Source organism: Selaginella moellendorffii, unplaced genomic scaffold, assembly GCF_000143415.4.
Source record: "Selaginella moellendorffii unplaced genomic scaffold, v1.0 SELMOscaffold_31, whole genome shotgun sequence".
Lineage (NCBI taxonomy): Eukaryota > Viridiplantae > Streptophyta > Lycopodiopsida > Selaginellales > Selaginellaceae > Selaginella > Selaginella moellendorffii.
Window position 1 is genome coordinate 220,528 of NW_003314292.1, and position 21,397 is coordinate 241,924.

Genomic DNA, 21,397 nt, shown 5'->3' on the forward strand with positions numbered 1-21,397 from the left:
AGCCTCATTGCATGTGGCATAGCATGTGGCCTCACGCCATTTCCATTGCAGGAATTCTCGAGTCTTCTCTCGAAAACACTGGGGGTCAATGACACACTCAGCATCCATAACATTCTACTCGCGACAAAAGTTGTTTTTGACAAATGGGTAGATGTGCTGAGGAGGTACCATGACGGGGAGTTGCCAAACTCAATGGGTGTGGAGGACGGCTGGAAGCCCAATGATTTGAAGCTCAACGCCTTGCGTTTCTTGCGGTCTCTAGACGATGACGACCTTCTGACAGTGGCTAATGCTCTTCTACGTGGTGAGGTAGTCTTCAACAAGACCAAAATGACTCCCGGCCATATTGTGACATACGAGGACTTGTGCACGACTCTGAGAGCTCGTGCGCTATTGAAGGATTGGATCTTCGACCAAGTGGCCGTGGAGAGGGTGAGCATCGACACCACGCAAGAGATGATGGAAGCGCTGGAGTTGTCAAATGAAGACATCGACGAGTATGTGAAGGGGGCCCCCAAGTTCATCGATCTGCTGCGGGATGCCACGAAAAGTAAAGCTGAGAAGTTGGATCAGTATCCAAATTTCATTAAGATTGATGTCGACCGTCGGCTTCAGAAACAGCTCGACCCCGCAGCAGAGGCCTATCGAGAACCTTACCGGGTATACTTGAATTCGGATGAGGATCAAAGGTGGAGGAGCATCGTTTCCCGCGGAGATGAGTAGGTCAAGAACATCTTTTGTGTGATGGACTTCACAAACGAGGAGATCACTCATGCAGACGAAGTCAGCTCCATCATTGACTTAATGGTGGGACTTGCGGAGGTGGAATCTTCAGTCCACTATATGATCTACGACTCCGAATCCTATCATAAGTTCTGGAAGGCCTTGAACGAGGTGAAGGCTCGGTTGAAAGGCAAGGAGATGCGAGAGATCCATGGGATAATGGCTAAGAAGAAGATACCGACGAATGTCCGCATCTTCACACTCGCCCTTGTTATTGGTCCTGCAGCAGAGTGGGATTGGAGTGACTTCCCAGCTTCGTTCGACAAGGCCAATCAAATTGATCTGAGGGAGGTCAATTTACCCGTGCTTGAGGAACTGAAGACGGCTATGGAGCTTTCAAATCCAAAGAAAGCTCCAGGTGCAGCATGGGAAATGCTCAGCTGGGTCTTCAACGCAATAGCGGGTGGGTCACCTGCTTCCGACTCCAAGGGCAAATGCGTTGTCGAGTACAACTGCGGCGGACTATTCTTTCGAGCCGCACTACTCAAGGGTGTCCCATGTGTTGCGGTGACAAACTCCATTGAAGAGGTGACTTCAATGGAGCATATAATTACAGTCGCCAAAGAAAAACAGTATCTTCTCTGCGAACCTGGTGAGTACACACTTTAAGTTTAAATGTTATCTCACAAGCTCTGTATGCAGGAGCGTGGCCACCCCCAGATGCTGAAACGGCGTTAACAGCTACTGTTGAAGATACCCATGTTGGGCCGAGCTCACAACCTGCACAAGGTAAGGTCACGTGAGGCCTCACGCCATTTTGATTATAGATCGTTGTGAATATTCAGACACGAGGACTGAAAAGCGCACTGGTGGCGCATCGAAGAAGGACAAACAGACAAGCAATAGGAAAAAAGGAGGTACAAATTATATTTGCAATGGCGTGTGGTCTCATGCCATTCCTTGCAGGAGAAACTTCTTCAAAGGCAAAACAGGCAAGCACCAGCCAAGCTCAAACTGACAGTGGTCATAAAAAGCGAAAGCACGTTGGACAGTCGTCGAGATCAGAGGCGTTTGATTCGAAAAGGAAGAAGGGCAACGAAAAGATGATAGGTAATGCCTCGCAGTTATGGCATGTGTGCTCATGCCATTCATTGCAGATCAAGGGCTGAGTGAAAGCAGGCAGTCACCACCTCATGACTCAGATTCCTATGGCGGACTCCCCTTCCCCAATCTCAATAGAGAGGTACAATGGATGAGGGATGCTTTTCAAGTCAGGGCCACGTTTTTCTCATCTCGTCGTCTTCGAAGGGTGCAAGAACGTGCAGAAACCATGTTAAGATAGTCGGGTGAGGATACGGTCCTAGGTCACGCACTAAAACAGGCTATGGATGTCTTGTACTTTGAGATGGAGACTCGGCCAGATGATTTTCCCAAGATGGTCCTGGAAGAACAAGCCATCCAGCCTGAGCAGCCTATGGAAGAAATGCAGGAGGGGGATGAGGAGCCAGAGAAAGATAATGAGCAGGAAGAGCAGAAGGACGAAGAGGAGGACAAAGAAGAGGAGGACGAAGAAGAGGAGGACGAAGAGGACTTGGATGGTCCTCACAATGGTGACGATCACAATAACGACGACGGCGATGATGACGACGATGGCCAGCCTGAGGTGGCCAAAGAGCAGCGGAGGAAGGTCATACAAGACAAACCATCAGGTAAATAATAGTACATCCATTCCTAACCTTTTACCATTTCTAACATTGTCCATGTAGGTCGCAGAGCAAATGGTAAGTAGAGATTATTCAGTTGAATTTACAAACTCTAGCCTTTAGTGTCGAGGAAGGATAGTGCCAAGCAAGGGTCGAAACGTATGTCCAATCCTTTAGAATCAGCAGTGTGCCCAAGTGATATCGGTCCTAGTTCCTCAATAGCAGTTGATGGTAAATACAGTATAGTCGATTCAATGTGCTAATGAGTTTGTTTTTAGTAGCACGGGAGGATACCATCTCAATCGAAGGGAGATATTTGGACATGCATATGGATCCGCCAGTGGACTCTACTTGGCTGCAAGAGTCATCAGAGCTGGTGGAGGCTACTATCCATATCAACGCCAAGCAAGTTGACCACGCTCCACTTGATGCTGCCCATACCACTGAGTCAATCTTGTCCACGTATCCAACTGATGGTGACCAGGCGCCATTGGACCCACATGAGGCCGCCCCAGCCGCCGAGCCGGTCGTATCCTCATTTCCAACGGACTCAACGTGTGCCCAATCGTCTGACTACGCGCCGTTGGAACCTCCCTACACCGCCCCTGCTGCCTGTTCGGTCATGTCCACTTTGCCAACGGAGGCACCAGCTGAAATGGCGTGTGATCACACGCCATCGGAACCACCCCATGCCACTGTTGAGCCAGTTGTACCAGAGTCTACAGCTGAAATGGCATGTGCCCACACGCCATCAGATGCGATTGACCCCACATTGCAGAGAAGAGTATTTCCGCCCTTCACGTTTCCTCGACCAAAACCCTCTCAACGACCATCGGGAGCAACATTCGCTAATATTGTAGATGGTAAAATTGACTTGTACCATTTTTTATGCTGACACATTTCATTTCAGAGTCACGGCGAAGGTACTGTATCGTTTTTGATCTGAACGGTGTCCTTTTCTCCCATGAGCGTGGCTCGTCCTCGAATGTCATTGCACCCTCCAAAGCCTGCGGTCGCAAGTTGGTCAAAAGAGACAGATTCACATTAATCACACGGGAGAAACTACGGGATCTAATAATGACCATGCGACACTTAAAACAGAGGGCCGGGTTCAATTTGCAATTGGGAGTTTGGACATCCATGATGCGCCACAATGCATTAACGTTGCTACAGATGATGCACGATTAGACGCGAGTAATATTACCATTTGACTTTCTCCTAACGCAGGAGGATTGCTTGACTATGGTCCATGTGAGGGGTAGCAAGCCCATCTTCGTCAAGCCAGAGGCTGTAGTGATGAACCGGACTGCTAGCTCAAGTGAAATCCTCATCATCGATGACTCGCCGATTAAAACTGCAGCGAACACGCACACATATGCAGTGCATCCCATCTCTTGCAGTATGGAAACTAGGGAGAAGAAACCGTATGTTCTGGGGGACCTTGCAAAACGGCTTGGAGCGATGGTGATAGAGAACCGGCCATCCAGGAGGTGGCTGCAGAAATCAACCAAATGGCAGATGGAACGGTATATCAGAAGCCATTTGATTGGACAGACACCAGTCATCATTTATGGCATGTATATTGTCTAGCCAAGCACTATCCGCATCTCCATAATCTGCTAAACCGGATGGGTTCTTCGACCACTGAACATGAGCGTGGACGTATTAGAGAAGAGATGGCATTACTATTGGGTTTAAATCCTGATAGTGTGGAGAGTGATGAAATTCCAAGATTATTGTATAGGCGTTGGAGGCAAAAAATAACAGTCTGAAATGGCATGTATTTATTTAAAAATGTAACTTATTATGGCATGGGGTTCCATGCCATTGTATTAATATTAAAAGACAATTCTTTGAGAGGATTTGCATTATACTAGAAGTGTTACAGCATGTTATTGGAAGTCTACGAAGTTGTTTTATTAATAAGGGGAAAGTAAAGATTGAATGGGGACTTGGGCTCCACCTAGACTCGGAGCAACTGAGCCAATATTAAAAGGATGGAAAGAAATTAGACGACGATGACAAGGAGAAGAGAGAGGTGAAGCAGTGGCAGGGGGAGGAGAAGTGATTGAGTAGACATTTCCTTGTTTAAAATAAAATGGCATGTGCCTCAATGCAATTGAATTTTGTTATATTTATATACTATATAAAGGTTTGGAAACCTTATTTTACAAGTGGGATAATGACAATTCCCACTTTAACGAAATAGAGCTTAATGTATCTATTGAAGAAGTGAAAATGTTGGCGACATAAAAAGTTTGTAATTGATATAACACATTAGATGAAACGTGCCTTAGGAGGAACTAAACAAAGATGATAACTACTTTTGACTTGACAAATATAAGGTTTCATATAGAAAAACTCCATCACTTAGCAAAGGTAGATTTCCCTCAAGAGACACATGACTAATGGGTGGTGGACCTCTTAGAGCAACCAAACCAGTAGAAGAATTGAGGAGTGCCAAAGTATGATAATAGCTTTCATTTTTAGTATGAGAGGTAAAGTTGGATCACCAAGATTTTGGAGTTTGTATAAAATGAGGTAAAAAAGGCATTTCCAAATTGTCTCTTTTTAGAAGATCACACACCATTAAGCCTCGAGAATGTTTACAAGTACTTTTTATACTACTACTAAACACTTAACTTTTTTATAGGTACTTCAAAAAGCTCATAGCAAATGGATGGATTCGTAGCTTACCAAAAATTGCAAAATTCTCGAATAATAAAGATAAAAATAGAACAATGTTTGAGGAGTGTTTCATCCCCACAATGACACCATTTGAATTCAAGAACTGTCTATGATGGCTTGACTGGACCTTAGGTGAGTGTCCAAAGTTTGAGAAAATGGATTTCAAGAGAGGGGCAAGTAAACATGATTTAGAGGTAAATACAAAAGTGAAGGACATAGGGGAAATGATAGCAAAGGTAGTGACAAAAGGGAATAGGAAGGTGTTGAGGAAGAAGAAGGGAATTGATCTTTTGAAAGCCTCAAAAACCACACCATAAACGAAGCAAAAAAAGGAAGGACTAGGCAATCCAATGTAGATTGTCATTTCAGCATGAAAGAGGAAGCTTAGTATTAGTGAGCTCTTCGAGATAGTGACATTAAAAAAGCTCAACACAAACTAAGAAGCAGTGAAGGAGTTCCTCAAGATGATAGGAACTAAATTTACAAAGAAGAATAACCTCCGAAACTATAGAGTGCACTTTGTACTATGTGCGCTACCTCATAACTCATCTCCAAGATTTGCCACAGCAGCCTTCTACCATTGGGACCTCTATGACAAAGGCTTTGAATTTATTTATGAAACTACGAAGCCATTGTATAACGATGACACCAACATGGTTACAAGGTCAGAGATAAATCCAAACTTTCTTGGCTTTCTCAAAGTACAAGTACTTCTTGGCTTTTAAACTTTTTCAATGGCACAGAAAGCACCCTTCTCACAGTGGAACAATGGCCATTATGTACTATCATTAGAACAAGATCAAGAAGTTGCAAACTATATTAAATAAAGACAGTTGGAAGAGAAAGAAACTTCAATGCTACAACCAAAGGGGAAGAAAGTGATAAAGACACACCATAAGGGTTTTCAACCGCAAATTGGTAGAGGAAAATCCATTAGAGGACTCTAATTAAAATAATGTATATATATCTTTTGACTAATATAAAGTAATATTTTTTTTAAAAAATATCTATACTTTAAAGAAAACATTAGGAAGTACTTATATTAAATGAAAGTAAACCCACACTATAAAATGAAACTTGAAAGCTGACCCACACTATAAAATCCACTCATATATTAAACTATCACTTCATCTTTGTCTTCTTCCATATCATCTTCATAATAGTAGTCGATATAAGATGTGATAAATTCTTCAGCTGCCCTTGTCTTCCTTGGACGTCCTTTTACTTTCTCTTCCTCAGAGTTCAAGCTTAAAATTATATATATTGGAAGATAATAAAAAGTGTTTATCACACAATGAGACAGCCTTGCTTTGTAGACAGATTGCTTGTTCTTGGGAAACAAAATTTTGGCATCGGAAGACAAAGGCTTTGGAGACAAAGCTTTAGAGATGAAGTCTTTGGAGAAAAAGGCTTTGGAGACAAGGTGCACATAAAGACCCTAAATACCTTTTGAAATTGAAGAACTCAAAGGCAGCAAATCCAATCCATGCAGAGAGGGGAGGCCATGGCAAAGAGGAAGGGGACCATTCTGAAAATGGTGGGGCTCACCAATCCACCCAGAACTAGAACAAAGAAACCCTAAACACTAAAAATATGTTGTGTAAAGCTGTGAGTCATCCTTAAACATTGGAAAAACAAAACCAAATCCACCAATGGGGATTTAGTCATATTTAAAAAACCCAAGCAAACATTCATAACCTAAACCTATACATGTAACATCCAAAGCACTAGTTATCAACAGCGCACAAGATGGTCAAAGTTTGAATTAATTTCATATTTAGGGAGTAATATTCTTTTAATGTTACTAAATTCTAAAATATGCATTATACTTATCATCACATATTCCAAATAAATTCGAATATTAAACATATATTCAGTCCTTGGGCATGAAAAACCCTTAAAATGGAAATCCTCACTATCCTCAAGACACATCCTTCTGTAGAGCTGGAGAGCTTCCCAGCTATGCCCAAACTGGGCATGGGCCAAAATCATGGCACTCCAAGACACTGTGTCTCCATCTCCTGAAACAAAGCTCTAGCTTCTTCAAGGCTGCCACCTTTTGCATACATGTTAAATGGCACGACTTGGTCGCTTGTACCACACTGGAGCGATTGAGAAAGAATTTCCTTCCCAAACCGGAGGCCAGAGGAGCTCGCACAAGCGACGAGAACGGTGGAAAACGTCTTGACTCCATCAAGTTCCATCCTTCTCAGGAGCTTAAAAGCTTCAAGAAAATCACCGGCGTGGGAATTTGCTGCAATCGTAGCGTTCCAGCTGACATGATCTCTGCTGCTCACCCTGTTGAAACCATCTCTAGCTTCTGTAGTGCCCTTTGCATACGTGCGTTCTGAGAACCAAGTCGGAATTGAGCTGCCGGGAAATGATCTGCGGATGTATAGTTCGGCTGTGCAAAAAAAAAAACCACTATCGCCGAAAGAACAGCACAATCCCAGAATATTACAATATACCATTTTCGCAATGCCTTTTCTTGGCAAATGCTGGTAGCATTGAGTTCCAGGAGTCACATCTCTCACAGCCATGGAATGAAAACACCTCTCAAGCTTCGCCCAAAGAGCCAGATTTTACGTACATGCTCACGAGTGTTCTGGATCACCACATCGCAATGCAATCCATGCGCTGGGGGATCGCCCGCCCCTGTCCGAGAGCGCCCGCCTTGCAGCACGCACCAGAGACGAACTCATCGGCGAAAGCCCCCTCCATTCCATGAAAGATCTGGAGAGCCTCCCAAGGATGCCCATTCTGGGCATATGCGGAGATCATCATCGTTCAGTTGAAAACGTTCTTGGCGGTGATGTGATCAAAGGCAGCGCGGGCCAGCGGCGCGCTCCGGTACTGCCATACATCTTCAAGATGATATTCCCGAGCAGCGTGCCCGAATCCTGCCCAGAGTCTCGCACCCACGCCATGCCCTGTGCATTGCAGGGTCGCGGATGCCTGGATCGAGGCTCGCGTTGTGTGAGGAGCAGTCGATGTCGTTCCGCAAGGCTCGGCATTGGCTGTCCAAGAACTGCACTCATCAATCATGCCTCCCACGATTTCTTGGCAAAGGAGCATTCGATCGCTTCGAGTAGGATTGAAAACTATAAGCTCCCCACGAGAGGATCCTCGTTTGTGGTTTCGATTTCAAGGCGATCGTTGCCATTGGTGGCACATGTATAAGATGGACCCAGAGAAGCTTTTCACAGGATGAAGAACAGGACTGTTTTGTTTTGGAACACGACGACAACAGCATATGCCCAAAGAGGGGAGTTTTTTTAGGGGATCCGAGTCGGTGCTTTCGATGCTAGCGGCGTGCTCCAAGCAGAATGAGAAGCCACGGAGAGAAAATCCTCGAGGCGGATCGATCAAGTAAGCTATATGTGCATCCTCCAGACTTGTTCTCTTGGAACACTTAGCTCGATGCTCCAGTATGTTCGAGCATAGATATATATCCACACATCACTAACTTCGGCCAGTTCTGGAGCACCGCAGGTGTGCTCTGGATCCCTTGGCATGGGCGTGGTTGCTTTACGAGGCCGAGGCAAGCTGGATGAAGTTGCTTGGAAGTGTTTGCTCTCGGCGTGTAACAATCATGGGGATGCCAGTCGAGGAGCCACCTAGCGAAGCAAGTTCTTCGTTCCGAGTCTGGGAGATCAGCTTCTTAATAAGTTCTCGTCTCCCAGACCAGGTGAAATAGGCAAAACGCTTGTTGTAAGTCATGTCTCTTTTCCTTTCTCGCTGTTTCAATGATTATTAGCGTTAATTTCTGGACAGCAGCACTGGCATGAAAACTGTGACGTTTCCAGGCATAAGGTATGGTCCTCCTTAGAAGAACCACTTTGTGGTCTCATGCCTCCAGCTGGGCGCTAATGACCCTCCTTTTGTGTTTCTGTTATTCAGTTTTGCCCAAAAGGGTGACAGGAAAACAGGCAAGTTTTCCGATCACGCGTTATTTCTTGCATGACACATTTTGTAGCTTGCTAGGACAAGTCACGAGAATTTTTATGCAAAAGTCCAAGATGAGTTCTAACATTTTTCTTTCTGGTAGAGAGTATTTACAACCATGAGGTATAGTTTTCTTTTTTCCAGTTTTTTTTCTTCCCTTTTCTAAAGCTAATTTACTTATCCTTGGTATAGATTTAGGAACAAAGTTTTTGGCAAAGGAAAGGGTGTCGTGACTAAATCATTCCAAGTGCATAGAACTTTATTCCAGATCACATCATATCATCATTCATCCCAACAAGCTCCACTGATCGCTTTTTGAATCATTAGTAATTACAAACAAGGTTCTGATAATTTCTTGCAAAGAAACAACATGAATGGATTATTACTTTGCTTCCGCAGATCCTTGAAAGAAATCTTTGATACTTCTGAGAGTTTAATGCTTTAAAGAAGGTCTCAAGAACGCAGTTTCTTCACTTGTTGACTTCTGGAGGTGGTTTCCAGAATATCTTCTTGTGAAATATAAACCTTGTGACAGTGTCCTGACAATGACATGATCAAATTTTTCTTTCAACCTCCTGGTCCCTACCATAGTGCTGTCCAAGCACCAGGCACTCTAGAACTACAACAAGCTCACGACTCCTTGTTTGGCTGCAAAGGCAGAGTCTTTTCACTTCTCCAAAACATGACTCTCAAGAACAAGATCATCGTCACAAGCCTTGGAATCGCCTTTCTCTTGCTGGTCATCCAGCTCCCCTTGGAAGTTCCTCAGGTGTGAGAGTGAGAGACAGAGAGAGAGAAAGAGAGAGAGTAGTAGCCAGAATTTCTAACTCACTGAGATTTCTTAGCAATTTCAGCTCAATTCCGTCAATTCCACGTTAGAGGAGCTCCACAATTGCAACTTCTCGGCTCAAGCCCAAGGCAAATGCCCGGATTACTTCAAGTGGATCGAGCGCGACCTCTCTCCCTGGAAGAACACAGGGATCTCACAGGGGGATTTGCAAGAAGCCAAGTCCAAGGCGGACTTTCGTGTGGTGATCGTCGATGGCAAGCTATACATGGAGCGATACAGGTATTGCTACCAGACCCGGGCACAGTACACGCTGTGGGGGATTCGTATGCTTCTCGAGGAATTCCCGGGACAAGTTCCAGACTTGGAGCTCATGTTTATGTGTGGAGATCGCCCACAAGTTTTGCGGAAGAACTACTCAAGCAATTCGGTCAAGCGAAGATGGCCACCGCCTCCTCTTTTCTCTTACTGCACTACGCGGGACGAGCACTACGATATTGTTTTTCCAGATTGGTCTTTCTGGGGCTGGTAAATTTTTTTATTCTTTTTAGAAGTTATATTTTTAATAGTATCATTTAGGCCAGAGGTGAATATTGCTCCCTGGACTGTGGAGAGGGAGAAGATCTTTTCTGGAGCTGAAAAGATTAAGTGGCTCCAAAGGGAGCCAATTGCGCAGTGGAAAGGAAATACTTGGATGGGAAAAATTCGGCCAATGCTGGTGCAATGCAATTCTTCCACAAGCATTCTTGTGTATCATCAGGTGATTTTTTCATGATCTGTTTCATACCATTTTTCTAATTCTTGGTATTGCTAGAACTGGGATGAAGAAATTAAAAATAATTTCAGCTCTTCTGATCTATCCAAGCAATGCTCATATAGGTGGTGCTGGTTTTATCTTTCAGTGGAATGAATTAATATTCTTTTTGCAGGTACAAAGTTTATGTTGAAGGAATTGGCTGGTCCGTGAGTCTGAAGTATGTGATGTCTTGTGGATCAACAATGCTTCAAATCGATCCTCAGTATTTAGAATTTTATTCTAGATCACTGATCCCATACCTCCACTTCATCCCAGTAAGGAAAACCAAAATATGTCAATCAATTCAGGAAGCGGTAGAATGGGGAAACACTTTTCCACACAAAGTAAGGACATAATTAGTGGAAAGAAATTTTTTAATTTAACTTTTCTTACAGGCTTTATCACTGGGAAGATGTGCACAGAATTTCTTGCAAGAACAACTGACAATGGACTATGTATATGAGTATATGCTACTTCTACTCCAACGCTATGCAAAATTGCTGAAGTTCAAGCCAGTTCCACTACAAGGGGTGCAAGCAATGAGCTTAGATTCTAATCTGCCATGGCATAGCCCTTCTAAGCAACGGCTACCTTTAATTCCTTGTAGTGTGTGTTAAACAGTTTGATAAAATGAATAGGTTTTCATATATAAAATATAGATAAACCTTTTGCTAATTTTTTTATATTAATTTTATTTTAATATAATTTAGTCGTCCAAATTTGAAAATTTTCCAAGGGTCAAATAATTTGACTCTCTCAACACTTTTACGTACTAGTTTTTGTCATCTAATCTTTGATCATCCCATTTGATTTCACTAAAGTTTTCTCCATCTTGTGACACTCTTTTTCAGGATGCATTTGAACATAATCTCTAATTTAAAAAGCAAAACTCCACAAGAATTTCTAAGTTATCTGTTTCATGTCATGATTCTTCTCTCTTTGTTGTGTTTCTCAACCTTTGCTTTCTTGGTAACATTAGTTTTGGATGATTTTCCATTTTTCTTTTTCACTTTTATTATATTTACATCAAGATTTTTAACAGTCTTTACATAAAGCATAAAGGGGTTCTAAAATTTCCCACTATTTTCTACACAGTCGTTGTTAGTAGCCACATAACATTAACCTAGAATGTAATGACATACTAGGTGTTGATTATATTCACATAATGTTGCACTTGATCTACCTTTCACTCCTCTATTATATATAAATAAATGGTTAGATATTATGCTATAATTTGGTTTTCTAGGGTGTGGTTATACACTCTAATCTCATAACAATTTTTATAAAATATTTTGATGTGTAAATGCCAAAAATCTCATATATAGAGGGTAAAAATATTAAATGGTGTTTTCATATATTTGTCAATTCTCTATATTTACTAAAGAGTATATTAGCTACTACAAGGAATCAAACCCCAAACCTCTACTGATGAAATTTGAATTTAATACCTGCTATGCATAGACTTATATCTAAATTAAATTTCTAAATTAGCTACTCTCTAGTGTTTATATCATCATCCAATCATATAGGTATACCCTTCCTTGGTTGGATTAGATTCCAAGTTAACCATTTCCTTGTAAGCTTGATCATATAAACAATTAACAATTATATATATATATATCACTAAGGGATGAATTGAGGGTGCAAACTAATATATACAAGCATAACAAGCACATATATATACACTGTATTAATAATGTGTAAAATTTGAATTTCTAGAAACAAATTATCATTAAACAAACATATTATAACTATAAATTAACAACTAAGTTTTGCCATTTGTATGTTATTTATTTTTTTTAATTCATTAAAATTGAGAGTGCATCATATGAATTTGGAGATAAAGGAAGCATAAGTAATACTGATATGGAAATAATAATGAGTGGTATAAGCTTTATAATCTCAAAGATTTATGGGAAATTATCTAAGTTGCATATCAAATAGAAATACAAATGGAATAATTAAAAGCCATACTATTTATGAAGGATTGAGATTTTTATTATATATTAAGAGTACATTTGAAGATATAAACTTTTCTTAGCATTATATACCTCAAAATATCATATTAAAAAATATTACTTTAAACAAACATTTAAATATAACTGTCAAGGAGTACACTTCTGTTCTGCTCCATGACAATTGTCAAGGATTTAATGTGGTTTCTTATGCAAACTCTACATCCATTGAGTGACAGAAGTTTATAAGAATGTTGATTGGTACATAAAGGGGAGAACAAATGATTCAAATTTATCTCTATTTTAGTACTATCAATCCATTTTTTGTTTCAACTATTTTTCAAAAAATGGTTTTTTCATGCCCTTTCTGAAAAGTTGGAATGGCTCTCAAAGGTTGGAATTTCAACTTGAGATGCTTATAAATTCAGGAGGGTAGTACAAGATAACTTTGTGTGTAGCTGAATAAGTAATATTTTAGTAATGAATTATGTTACAAGCTCTTGAAGCTCTTGAATGAATTGGAGAGAGCAATGTAAGACGAGGCTGTGTCTTTCTCACAAGACCCATCGCCCTGAAGGAGTAGCCTCTTCCTCGCCACCACCGAGCTGTCTACTCCATGAACCTGGGAGCTACTCACCAGCGTCATCAAAGCTACGTGCTTGATTGCGGGGAAGACCTTGGCCACCTCCTCGGCCTCGCCCACCCTCCCGGCTCTTGCCAGCATATCCATCACAACATTATAGTGCTCAGCACTGGGAGCGATGGCGTGATCCTCCACCATGGAACGGAAGTACTCTCGTCCCACACGAACCAGTCCTCGGTGGCTACAAGCGTGGAGAATGCTCGTAAACGTGATCTCGTCCGCTTGGATTCCATCCAGCTCCATCTCTCGAAACAGCTCCAGAGCTCCATCCCCGCGAGCGTGCTGCGCGTAGCCCACGATCATCGCCGTCCAGCTTAGAACGTTCTTGCCCCGGATGCCATCAAACACGGCCCTGGCGTCGTCCAGAGCTCCACACTTTGCGAGAGCGTTCAAGAGCTCGGTGGAGGCTACCACGTCCGGCGGAGACGACGATGGTGATAACATCTTCGCCTGGACGAGCTTCGTGGCTTCCAGGCTCGAGCACGCGCCGAGAACCGTAGTAAACACGACGTTGTCCGGAGGAACGTCCATCTTTCGGAAGAGTTGCAGTGCCTCGTCGGTGAATCCCCGCTCGATGCAAGCTGCGATCATCACTGTCCAGGAGAAGACCTCCTTCGCGGGGAGTTTGTCGAAGAAGTTCTTGGCGAGCTCCAAGTTCTCGTCTCCCAGCGTCACGTACATGGTGAGCAGGCAAGTTGCGACGGTGGGATCCGAGTCGACTCCACTCGCAGTGATCCGCTGGTGGAGAGCTTTGCCTTGATCCAAGCTCGAACAGGCTCCGAGAACACTGGTGAGAGTGAACTTGTTTGGTTCCACTCCGTGGAGATTCATCTCGTGGTAAAGATGCATGGCCTCGTTCTTGGAGCTCTCCTCCTCCGCAAAGCTCAGGATCATCGCGTTCCAAGTCGCGAGCTCCCTCTTGGCCATCTTGGAGAACAATCTCCTGGCTTGATCCATTGCTCTGCATTTGGCGTAGAAGTTTACCAGCGCGTTCTCCAGAGCTGGAACGGGACCAAAGCCAGTGTCGACGATCCGCGAGTGGAGAGCCTGGCCATCGCGGAGAGATCTCACGCTCGAGCAAGCTCCAAGAACACTGCAAAAGGTTGCTGTTACTGGCTGTGTCCCGTCCAAGACCATCTTCCTGTAGTAACTTAGAGCCTCCCATCCCCGGCCAGCTTGGAGAAGCCCCGCGAGCATGGTGTTCCACGACACAACATCGCGAAACTCCATGGCGTGGAAGATCTCCTCGGCCTCATCGGCGCAGCCACACTTTGCGTAGAAGTTCACCAGCGCGTTCTCCACGAGAAGAATCGATTCCCGGCTCGTGATCCTCGTCTTCTTCTCCGTGAGAAACTTGCTATGGATCTCCCGCCCTTCGTCCAGTGCCTCGAGCCTCGAGCAAGCCGCGAGAACGGTAGAGACGGTGGCGGCCTCCGGCTTGACGCTCATCTCCAGGTAGAGTTCTAGAGCTTCCTCGTCGAGCTCATGTTGGACGTAAGCCGAGACCATCACCGTCCACGAGACCACGGACTTGTTCTCCATCTCGTCAAAGATGGATCTTGCATCGCCGATCCGTCCAGAGCTCGCGTACATGCTCACAAGAGTGTTTTGCAAGATGACATCAGCTTGAATCCCCGTCCCCCGGACGATGGAGTGGATCTTCCGGCCCTCGCAAAACTCTCGAGCGCTGCTACACACCGCCAACACTGTCGCAAAGCTGACCAAGTCGGGCTTCTCCCCTTCCAAGTTCATCCTTTTAAACAAGTCGAGCGCTTCTTTGTAGCATCCAAACTGGCTGTAGGCCGAGAGCATCGCATTCCATGACACCGAGTTCCTCTTCTCCCCGAGATGATCAAACATCTCCCTGGCCTCGTCCAAGCAGCCACACTTTCCATACATGTTGAGCACTGCGTTTTGGAGAACTAAATCTCGGTCGTAGCCAGTCGCGAGGATTCGCTGGTGGATCATCCTGCCTTGCTCCAGGAGCTCTCTCCTGCCGGAGCAAGCGTTCATGACGCTGGCAAAAACAAACTCGTCCGGTTCCATGCCTTCCAAGCACATCCTGTGGTAAAGTTCCACTGCCTGCCTGTGATGCCCAGCCTTGACATAAGCCGAAGTTACAATCGTCCACGAGTAGTCGTTCCATTCCAGAATCCTGTCAAAGGCCTCGCGAGCTAGCTCGAGCTCCCCGCACTTGGAGTACATTTGCACCAGCAAGTTCCCCAAGAGTGTTCTTCGGTCCAGTCCGGTTTCTCTGAGTTGCGAGTGTAGGTTCTTCCCTGAAGATAAATCCTTCTCTCTCGCGTAGTGCCGGAGGAGGTCTGCAAAATCTGGACTTGATCGGAGCCCATTGCCTGAATTGCTGCGATGTTCTGAGACCTCTGGAAAGGATTTTGGAAGGAGCTCACCTGTGAGTTCCCCGGAGCTGATAACCATTCACCTCATAGCCAGCAACAAAATATCCTCGTATTTGCTTTTCGCTCTGTAAACACGAATGTTAACTAGAGAACTTGTACCTGGCTCTTGCCGTGACTTAAGTGGCATAGCCAAGATAAAAAATCTTCTTTGATAGTTAGTAACTGCAATGACAACGCGGGATTATCAGAACCTTCACCAAGTCGAAGAAAAAAGAAATCAACTTCACCGGTATATGCGAGTTTCCACCTGTATGAAAAATATTAGCAAGGAGATAAAACTTGGAAAAAGCTATACCTTGTGACTGAATCATATCTCGGAGATCTTCCTGGAGTTTAACTGACTTGGTTTGATCGAATCAACTCAAGCCCGAGCTTTTCTATGCTCCTCCATCATCCGCTTTACTCTCTCCACTGCATCCCATCTTCCCGCCTCGGCACAGAGATTTGCCAGCTGAACGAGTGGTGCCGGATTCTCTGGTCTCACTCTCATGAGCTCCTCCGCAGCTCGTGCAGCGATTTCCACATTCCTGTAAGTTCTGCAAGCCGCCAGGAGGCTCGTCCACGCGATAACGCTGCCGGGAAACGCATGCTCCACCATTTTCTCAGCCGCTGCGATGTGTCCAGTTCTTCCCAGCAGATCGATCACACACCTGTAGTGCTCGTCGACCGGAGCAATCCCAAACTCATCCACCATGTCGAAGAAGTAGCCGAATCCATCTTGCAGGAGACCCGAGTGGCTGCAAAAGTTTAGGATGCTCGTGAAAGTCTGCTCGTGTGGCTCGCCTCCCTCGAGCAGCATCTCCTTGAAGAGCTCGAAAGCTCCACCGCCATCACCATGCTGACAAAATGCCGTCACCATGCTGTTCCACGACACGGTGTTCCTGGAAGCCATGCCGCGGAACATCTCCAGCGCCAGCGTCAAGCTCCCACACTTCGCAAACATGTTGACGAGCCCGTTTTGCAGCGGCACCACCACTTCCAAGCCCCGGGAAACTATCCTCGCGTGGACTGCCCGCCCCTCGCTGAGATCTTTCGCTCCGGAGCAAGCTCCAAGAACGCTGGAGAAAGTGTAGATATCCGCCTCCAGTCCCTCCAAGTTCATCGCGTGATACAAATCCAGAGCTTCCTGCCAGTGCTCGCCTTGGACGTAGCCGGCTATCAGTGCGTTCCAGACGACCACGTTGCTGGAGCTCATCTTCGTGAAAGCGGTCATGGCGTGCTCGATCCCTCCACACTTTGCGTACATGGCGACGATAGCCGAGCCAGCGAGTCCATCCGGCTTGTCTCCCATCCTTGCGTGGATTCTCTCGCCTTCTTCCAGCGCTCCAAGGCTGGAGCAAGCTCCCAAGAGGCAGACGTGCGTGAAAGTATCCGGCTCGGCACCATGCACGTCCATCTCCTTGTACAAGCTTAGAGCTTGCGAGATATGGCCGTGTTGAATGTAAGCACGAACGATGGCGTTCCAGGATCCAGTGCTCTTCTCTCGCAGATGATCAAACGCTGCCTTGGCCTCCACCAGGTTCCCAAACCGAGAATACATGGTCACGGCTGTGCTCCCCACGAAAACATCCGCGCCATAGCCGCAAGAGATGGCCCTCTTGTAGAGCTTATCTCCATCTTCCAACGCGTCCATGTAAGTACACGCCGCTAAAATGTTGACAAAGGTGCTCTCGTTGGGCTTGACACCATCAAGATCCATCTCCCAGAAGAGCTCCAGCGCTACTCTTGGACGACCGAGCTGGGAAAAGGCCGTGATGATGGCAGTCCATGAAACTACATCCTTTCTCCTCAAGGAATCGAAGATCTTCTTCGCATCGCCGAGCTTCTCACACTTGCTATACATTCCTAGGATCGCAGTGCTTACGACGGTGTCGGTGTCCCAGCCGAGAAACACCATCCTTGCATGGATCTTCCTGCCGGTTTCTACGTCGCCCAAGTTCGAGCAAGCTCCAAGGATCCATAGAAAGGTGACCGAGTTTGGCCTGATACCTTCCAAGTCCATCTGGTAGCTTAGAACCAATGCCTCCATGTAATGCCCGTTCTGGGCATAAGCCGAGAGCATGATGGTCCACGAGTAAACGTTCCTGTCGATGAGCTTGTCGAAGATCTCTCGAGCTTTGCCCACGCAGCCACAGTTCCCATACATTTGGATCAAATTGTTCCCCAGATATGTATCTTTGTCCACTCCAGACTCGGCTAGCTTCTTGTGGATCTCCATGCCCTTAGAGAGTGACTTTGAGAGGCCGCATTCTCGCAAAAGTCTTCCATAGCTTGCCGAATCCATCCTGTTCTCGTCGTTCCTTGTACCATCGGCTTCCGGGAGGATTGTTCTTGTTCTTGTTCTTCCAGGCGAAAGCTGGAACTCGACAAGAGCTTGCATCTCCTTCTCCTGCTTTGAAAAGCTCTCATGAGTTTCTGCGACAGCATGGCTATTGAGCTCTAGAAATACCATACCTCGTTTCGAGCATTTGAGAGAACGTTCTATCCAACTCCGCCAGCTGAAGAAAGAAAACGATGAAACTTCACACAGAGAAAAAAGCTTCCCTCCTTCAAGTAAGATATCTTTCTTTTACCATCTTTCGAAAGCTACAAGCTCGCCAGAGAGCTTATTGTTCTAAAATCTGTGTGATCCGCGGGTAATGGCTTGTTACCAGGTCGCAGCAAGATCACAGCTTGGAGCCCTGACAAGAAAAAAGGAAGAAGACCGGTGTTAAGCGACTTAAAAGGTTTCACATACCAGCTTCTTTCGCAGCCTGTGCTTCCTCAAGAACATCTGTTGCAAAAGTGACAAGCGATGGATCATCCACACCTACAAACTGGAAGATCTCTTTGTAACTCTGTGGATCCCGTTTGTGCCTGGCAAGCAAATAAGATGAGTACTTTTCTAGTTCCTATAGAGCACAATGATATACCCAATGCTTGTGTCGAAAAAACCACATAAAAACCGTCGCAAATCACCGTGCTGGGTGCTCGCAAATATCATCCTTTGTGCTTCGCGGCTCCCACTTGAGTAGATGTAAGTCTGGTGTGGAAATCCACAGTTTTTGAAGGAAAAAGAAAAAAAAAAAAGAGCTTCACTCTTTTACCTTTGTTCCTGACTGTTGCCATTGTTCCAGAGCGAGAGGAACATCATCGAAAACTTGTCCTTTGAGTTCACCAGTGGTAAAACCTGTTCTCCAAATATGACCCTGATCCCAAACAACAGGAATCAGAAGAAACTCACAAAGTTACGTTGCTCTTTCGTGCCTGTAACTCCTTCAATGCGGGAACTTTGCGATCAGCATCGATCATACACTTGACATTTGCTACGACGGCGTCGATAACATCCTCCTTGGATGAAACTTTTTCTGGAGGAATCAGTGTTGCTCCTGGAGAGCTACCTTGCTCGGCCAAGTCCTGCATTACCTGATCAAAGAAATGAAAGAGAAATAAAGTTAACAACATCGAAGAAACTTGTTCTCGAGCAAACCTGGTCTCGGAGAAGCTGGATATCGCGCTGGGTCTCTGGGCTGTCAAATGTCGAGACCAAATGCTTGTGGACATTGTTATAAGCGTAAGGAAACAAAACGTCCGAAACGAACGAGATTGGAGTGGTGGTTCCTTCAATGTCCAAAACAACCACGGCCTTGCAACACAAATCGAAGGATAAGAACACTACAAAGCGATCCAAAATGACAAAAAAACATACTGGCTGAGACTTTGCTGCGATGCTACAAGCCTTCACTCGAATCCTCTTGTGAGAAACTTTGATTGTGGGCCTGAGGCACTTGTAGCATCATAAATTTTGGTGAGGCAGCCACATTTACAAATTCTAGAGTACCTGATGAGTGGAGCTCCATATCACACCAGCCATTTCTGCCCTAATCCGTTGCTAGATTATTTTAATATCACAATGGCCTTTTTTCGGCTATGCTGTAAAAGTAAAATTTTTGATTAAAAATTGTAATTTTTAAAAAAATTTAAATATCATAATTATAAAAATAATATGGTAAAAATTCTTAAAATTTCAAAAGTTATCTTAAATTTTGATAACAAATGTATAAAGTTGTTGTTAGCATTTTGGAATGCAATAGGTAAAAAAATTCTATGTTTTATTGAAAACTTCAATGCTTAATTAAAGATTTACAAAAGTTTTCTTACCAAGAATATATCTATATCATTAATATTGAAAAATATATAATGTGAGGGCCAAGTGTATAGCTATGATGCCGTATATTAATATTACCGTAATGGGATTTTGGTGGCCGTCAAATTAATTTCAATCCAAACCACTCACTTTTATATATAAACTAGGGTTTTTGGGCTAATTAATATGTATATTTTTTGTATTCCCTTTCTGTATTCCAAGCACTCACATTGGTGGAGGTGAAAGGCATTTTTGATTGTCCCTGAGGAGTGTTTAGATTTAGGATTTTAGTTTAGATCTAGCTTTTGCATCATCTAGATCTAATTTTTTCCATTTCTTTTTTTTTTGTTTTTTCCTTTCAGGATTTTAATTTAGATTTAGCTTTTTGCATTGTCTAAATTTACCATTTCCTTTTAGCTTTTTGTCATTTCTCTTCTTTTGCTCTTTCTTTTTCATTCATCTTTATAGCAGATTAGCAATTTCCTCCTTTAACTTTAGAGCAACAGTTGGTACAATTGTTTGATGCTATACGTTTGCAATTGAACAACCAAACTCAATTGATGGCAGCATTCATGGCATGTGGTACAACTCCTTTTGCTTTTGGTGCCAATCCTTGTGTTCAGCCGGAGGCGAGAATCCTAGGGATGATGTGTACCATTGGTTCGATCACTTCACAGTGATTGCCACATATCATTCTTGGGATGATGTTCAATGTTTACGTGAGTTTCCCACGTGTTTCCAAGGGACGGCATTGTAGTGGTATAATGGTTTGAGCGTAGCCACTCGTGGGGATTAGAGTGTTCTCCCAGACGTTTTCAAATGCGTTTGTGGACATGTCGACGACTGTGATGATGCCTTCTAACAATTGCATCATCTTTGCCATGAGTCATCTGAGTTGGTGATGCAATTTGGCATTCGTTTCCGAAGTCTTTTACTTCGTGCGGAGCTAAATATGTCGGAGCGGATCAAGCTCGGAATGTTGTGGTTATCACTTCATCAAGATTTTGTCAAACTTGTGCATGCACTTGCTTTTGCCACCCTTGATGATGCTTTTCACTTGGCACAACATTATGAGATGTCGCCTCTTCCCCTTCTCACTACATGTCCTTTAGCTCCACTTCCTATGGGTGATGGTCATGTTCCAATGGAGGTTGATGCTGCTGTTGCTCGAGTCCAAGGACAAGGGCGAGGACGTGGTCGTGGCCATGATGTTCGTTGCTGAGCATGTGATGAAGTTGGTCATACTTATCAGTGTTGTTGGTGTTTTTCGGATTAGCGACCTCCATTTTCTGGGTGGAGACCTTGGCATCAGCAACATCCTGTCAGTGGAAGGTCTAGACACCGAGATGCATCCAGGAAACGAGGAGTTGCGCGAGTAACGGAGGGACCTTGCGTGAATAAGTTAGTGACCCCTTCATTTTTTTTCAAGAGTATCATCAAGGGGTTTACTCGGCACTAGTTCATCCAATGTTTACTTTTCAAGCTTATTTTTATAACAAAAGGTCTTCTATTATTCTCTCCATGTTGGTTGATATAGGTTCAAGTTTATCTTCTATTCCTCGACCTGTTGCCACATGTTGCCGTCTACACTTGTATAGTGCGGCGGAACCAATT

General features: G+C 44.3%; 3 protein-coding genes across 3 annotated transcripts; 1 reads left to right on the top strand and 2 right to left on the bottom strand.

The window, feature by feature from the left end:
- Window positions 1–8,415: 8,415 nt before the first annotated feature.
- On the top strand, window positions 8,416–11,298 carry LOC9649014 (protein O-glucosyltransferase 1). The gene is made up of 9 exons (XM_024681432.1): window positions 8,416–8,483; window positions 8,607–8,802; window positions 8,889–8,927; window positions 9,595–9,828; window positions 9,914–10,374; window positions 10,426–10,606; window positions 10,661–10,725; window positions 10,776–10,986; window positions 11,038–11,298. The coding sequence occupies exons 1-9, from the start codon at window positions 8,416–8,418 to the stop codon at window positions 11,257–11,259; spliced, it is 1,677 nt and encodes a 558-aa protein (XP_024537200.1). The 3' UTR covers window positions 11,260–11,298.
- A 1,754-nt stretch (window positions 11,299–13,052) lies between these two features.
- On the bottom strand, window positions 13,053–18,276 carry LOC9649017 (pentatricopeptide repeat-containing protein At2g39620). The gene is made up of 5 exons (XM_024681433.1): window positions 18,231–18,276; window positions 18,112–18,155; window positions 16,021–18,046; window positions 15,849–15,904; window positions 13,053–15,673 (listed from the first exon to the last, which is right to left on the bottom strand). The coding sequence occupies exons 3-5, from the start codon at window positions 18,035–18,037 to the stop codon at window positions 13,088–13,090; spliced, it is 4,659 nt and encodes a 1,552-aa protein (XP_024537201.1). The 5' UTR covers window positions 18,038–18,046; window positions 18,112–18,155; window positions 18,231–18,276; the 3' UTR covers window positions 13,053–13,087.
- Window positions 18,203–19,510, bottom strand: LOC9649365 (probable bifunctional methylthioribulose-1-phosphate dehydratase/enolase-phosphatase E1). The gene is made up of 8 exons (XM_024681592.1): window positions 19,478–19,510; window positions 19,346–19,423; window positions 19,127–19,282; window positions 18,904–19,062; window positions 18,744–18,845; window positions 18,570–18,679; window positions 18,395–18,513; window positions 18,203–18,338 (listed from the first exon to the last, which is right to left on the bottom strand). Exons 1-8 carry the CDS (start codon window positions 19,508–19,510, stop codon window positions 18,244–18,246), a joined length of 852 nt encoding a protein of 283 aa, XP_024537360.1. The 3' UTR covers window positions 18,203–18,243.
- Between the last annotated feature and the right edge of the window lie 1,887 nt (window positions 19,511–21,397).

Coding starts and splice junctions, on each gene's coding strand:
- LOC9649017 (XM_024681433.1), bottom strand. CDS start 18,037: ATGCAAGCTCTTGTCGAGTTCCAGCTTTCGCCTGGAAGAACAAGAACA. Junction 15,905..16,020: donor GCATAGAAAAGCTCGGGCTT/GAGTTGATTCGA, acceptor TTTTTCATACAG/GTGGAAACTCGCATATACCG. Junction 15,674..15,848: donor TTTTCTTCGACTTGGTGAAG/GTTCTGATAATC, acceptor ATGAGGTGAATG/GTTATCAGCTCCGGGGAACT.
- LOC9649365 (XM_024681592.1), bottom strand. CDS start 19,510: ATGGCTGGTGTGATATGGAGCTCCACTCATCAG. Junction 19,283..19,345: donor TCGCAGCAAAGTCTCAGCCA/GTATGTTTTTTT, acceptor TTGTGTTGCAAG/GCCGTGGTTGTTTTGGACAT. Junction 19,063..19,126: donor TCCAGCTTCTCCGAGACCAG/GTTTGCTCGAGA, acceptor TTCTTTGATCAG/GTAATGCAGGACTTGGCCGA.
- LOC9649014 (XM_024681432.1), top strand. CDS start 8,416: ATGCTAGCGGCGTGCTCCAAGCAGAATGAGAAGCCACGGAGAGAAAAT. Junction 8,928..9,594: donor GTGACGTTTCCAGGCATAAG/GTATGGTCCTCC, acceptor ACCTTGTGACAG/TGTCCTGACAATGACATGAT. Junction 10,607..10,660: donor GCATTCTTGTGTATCATCAG/GTGATTTTTTCA, acceptor TGGTATTGCTAG/AACTGGGATGAAGAAATTAA.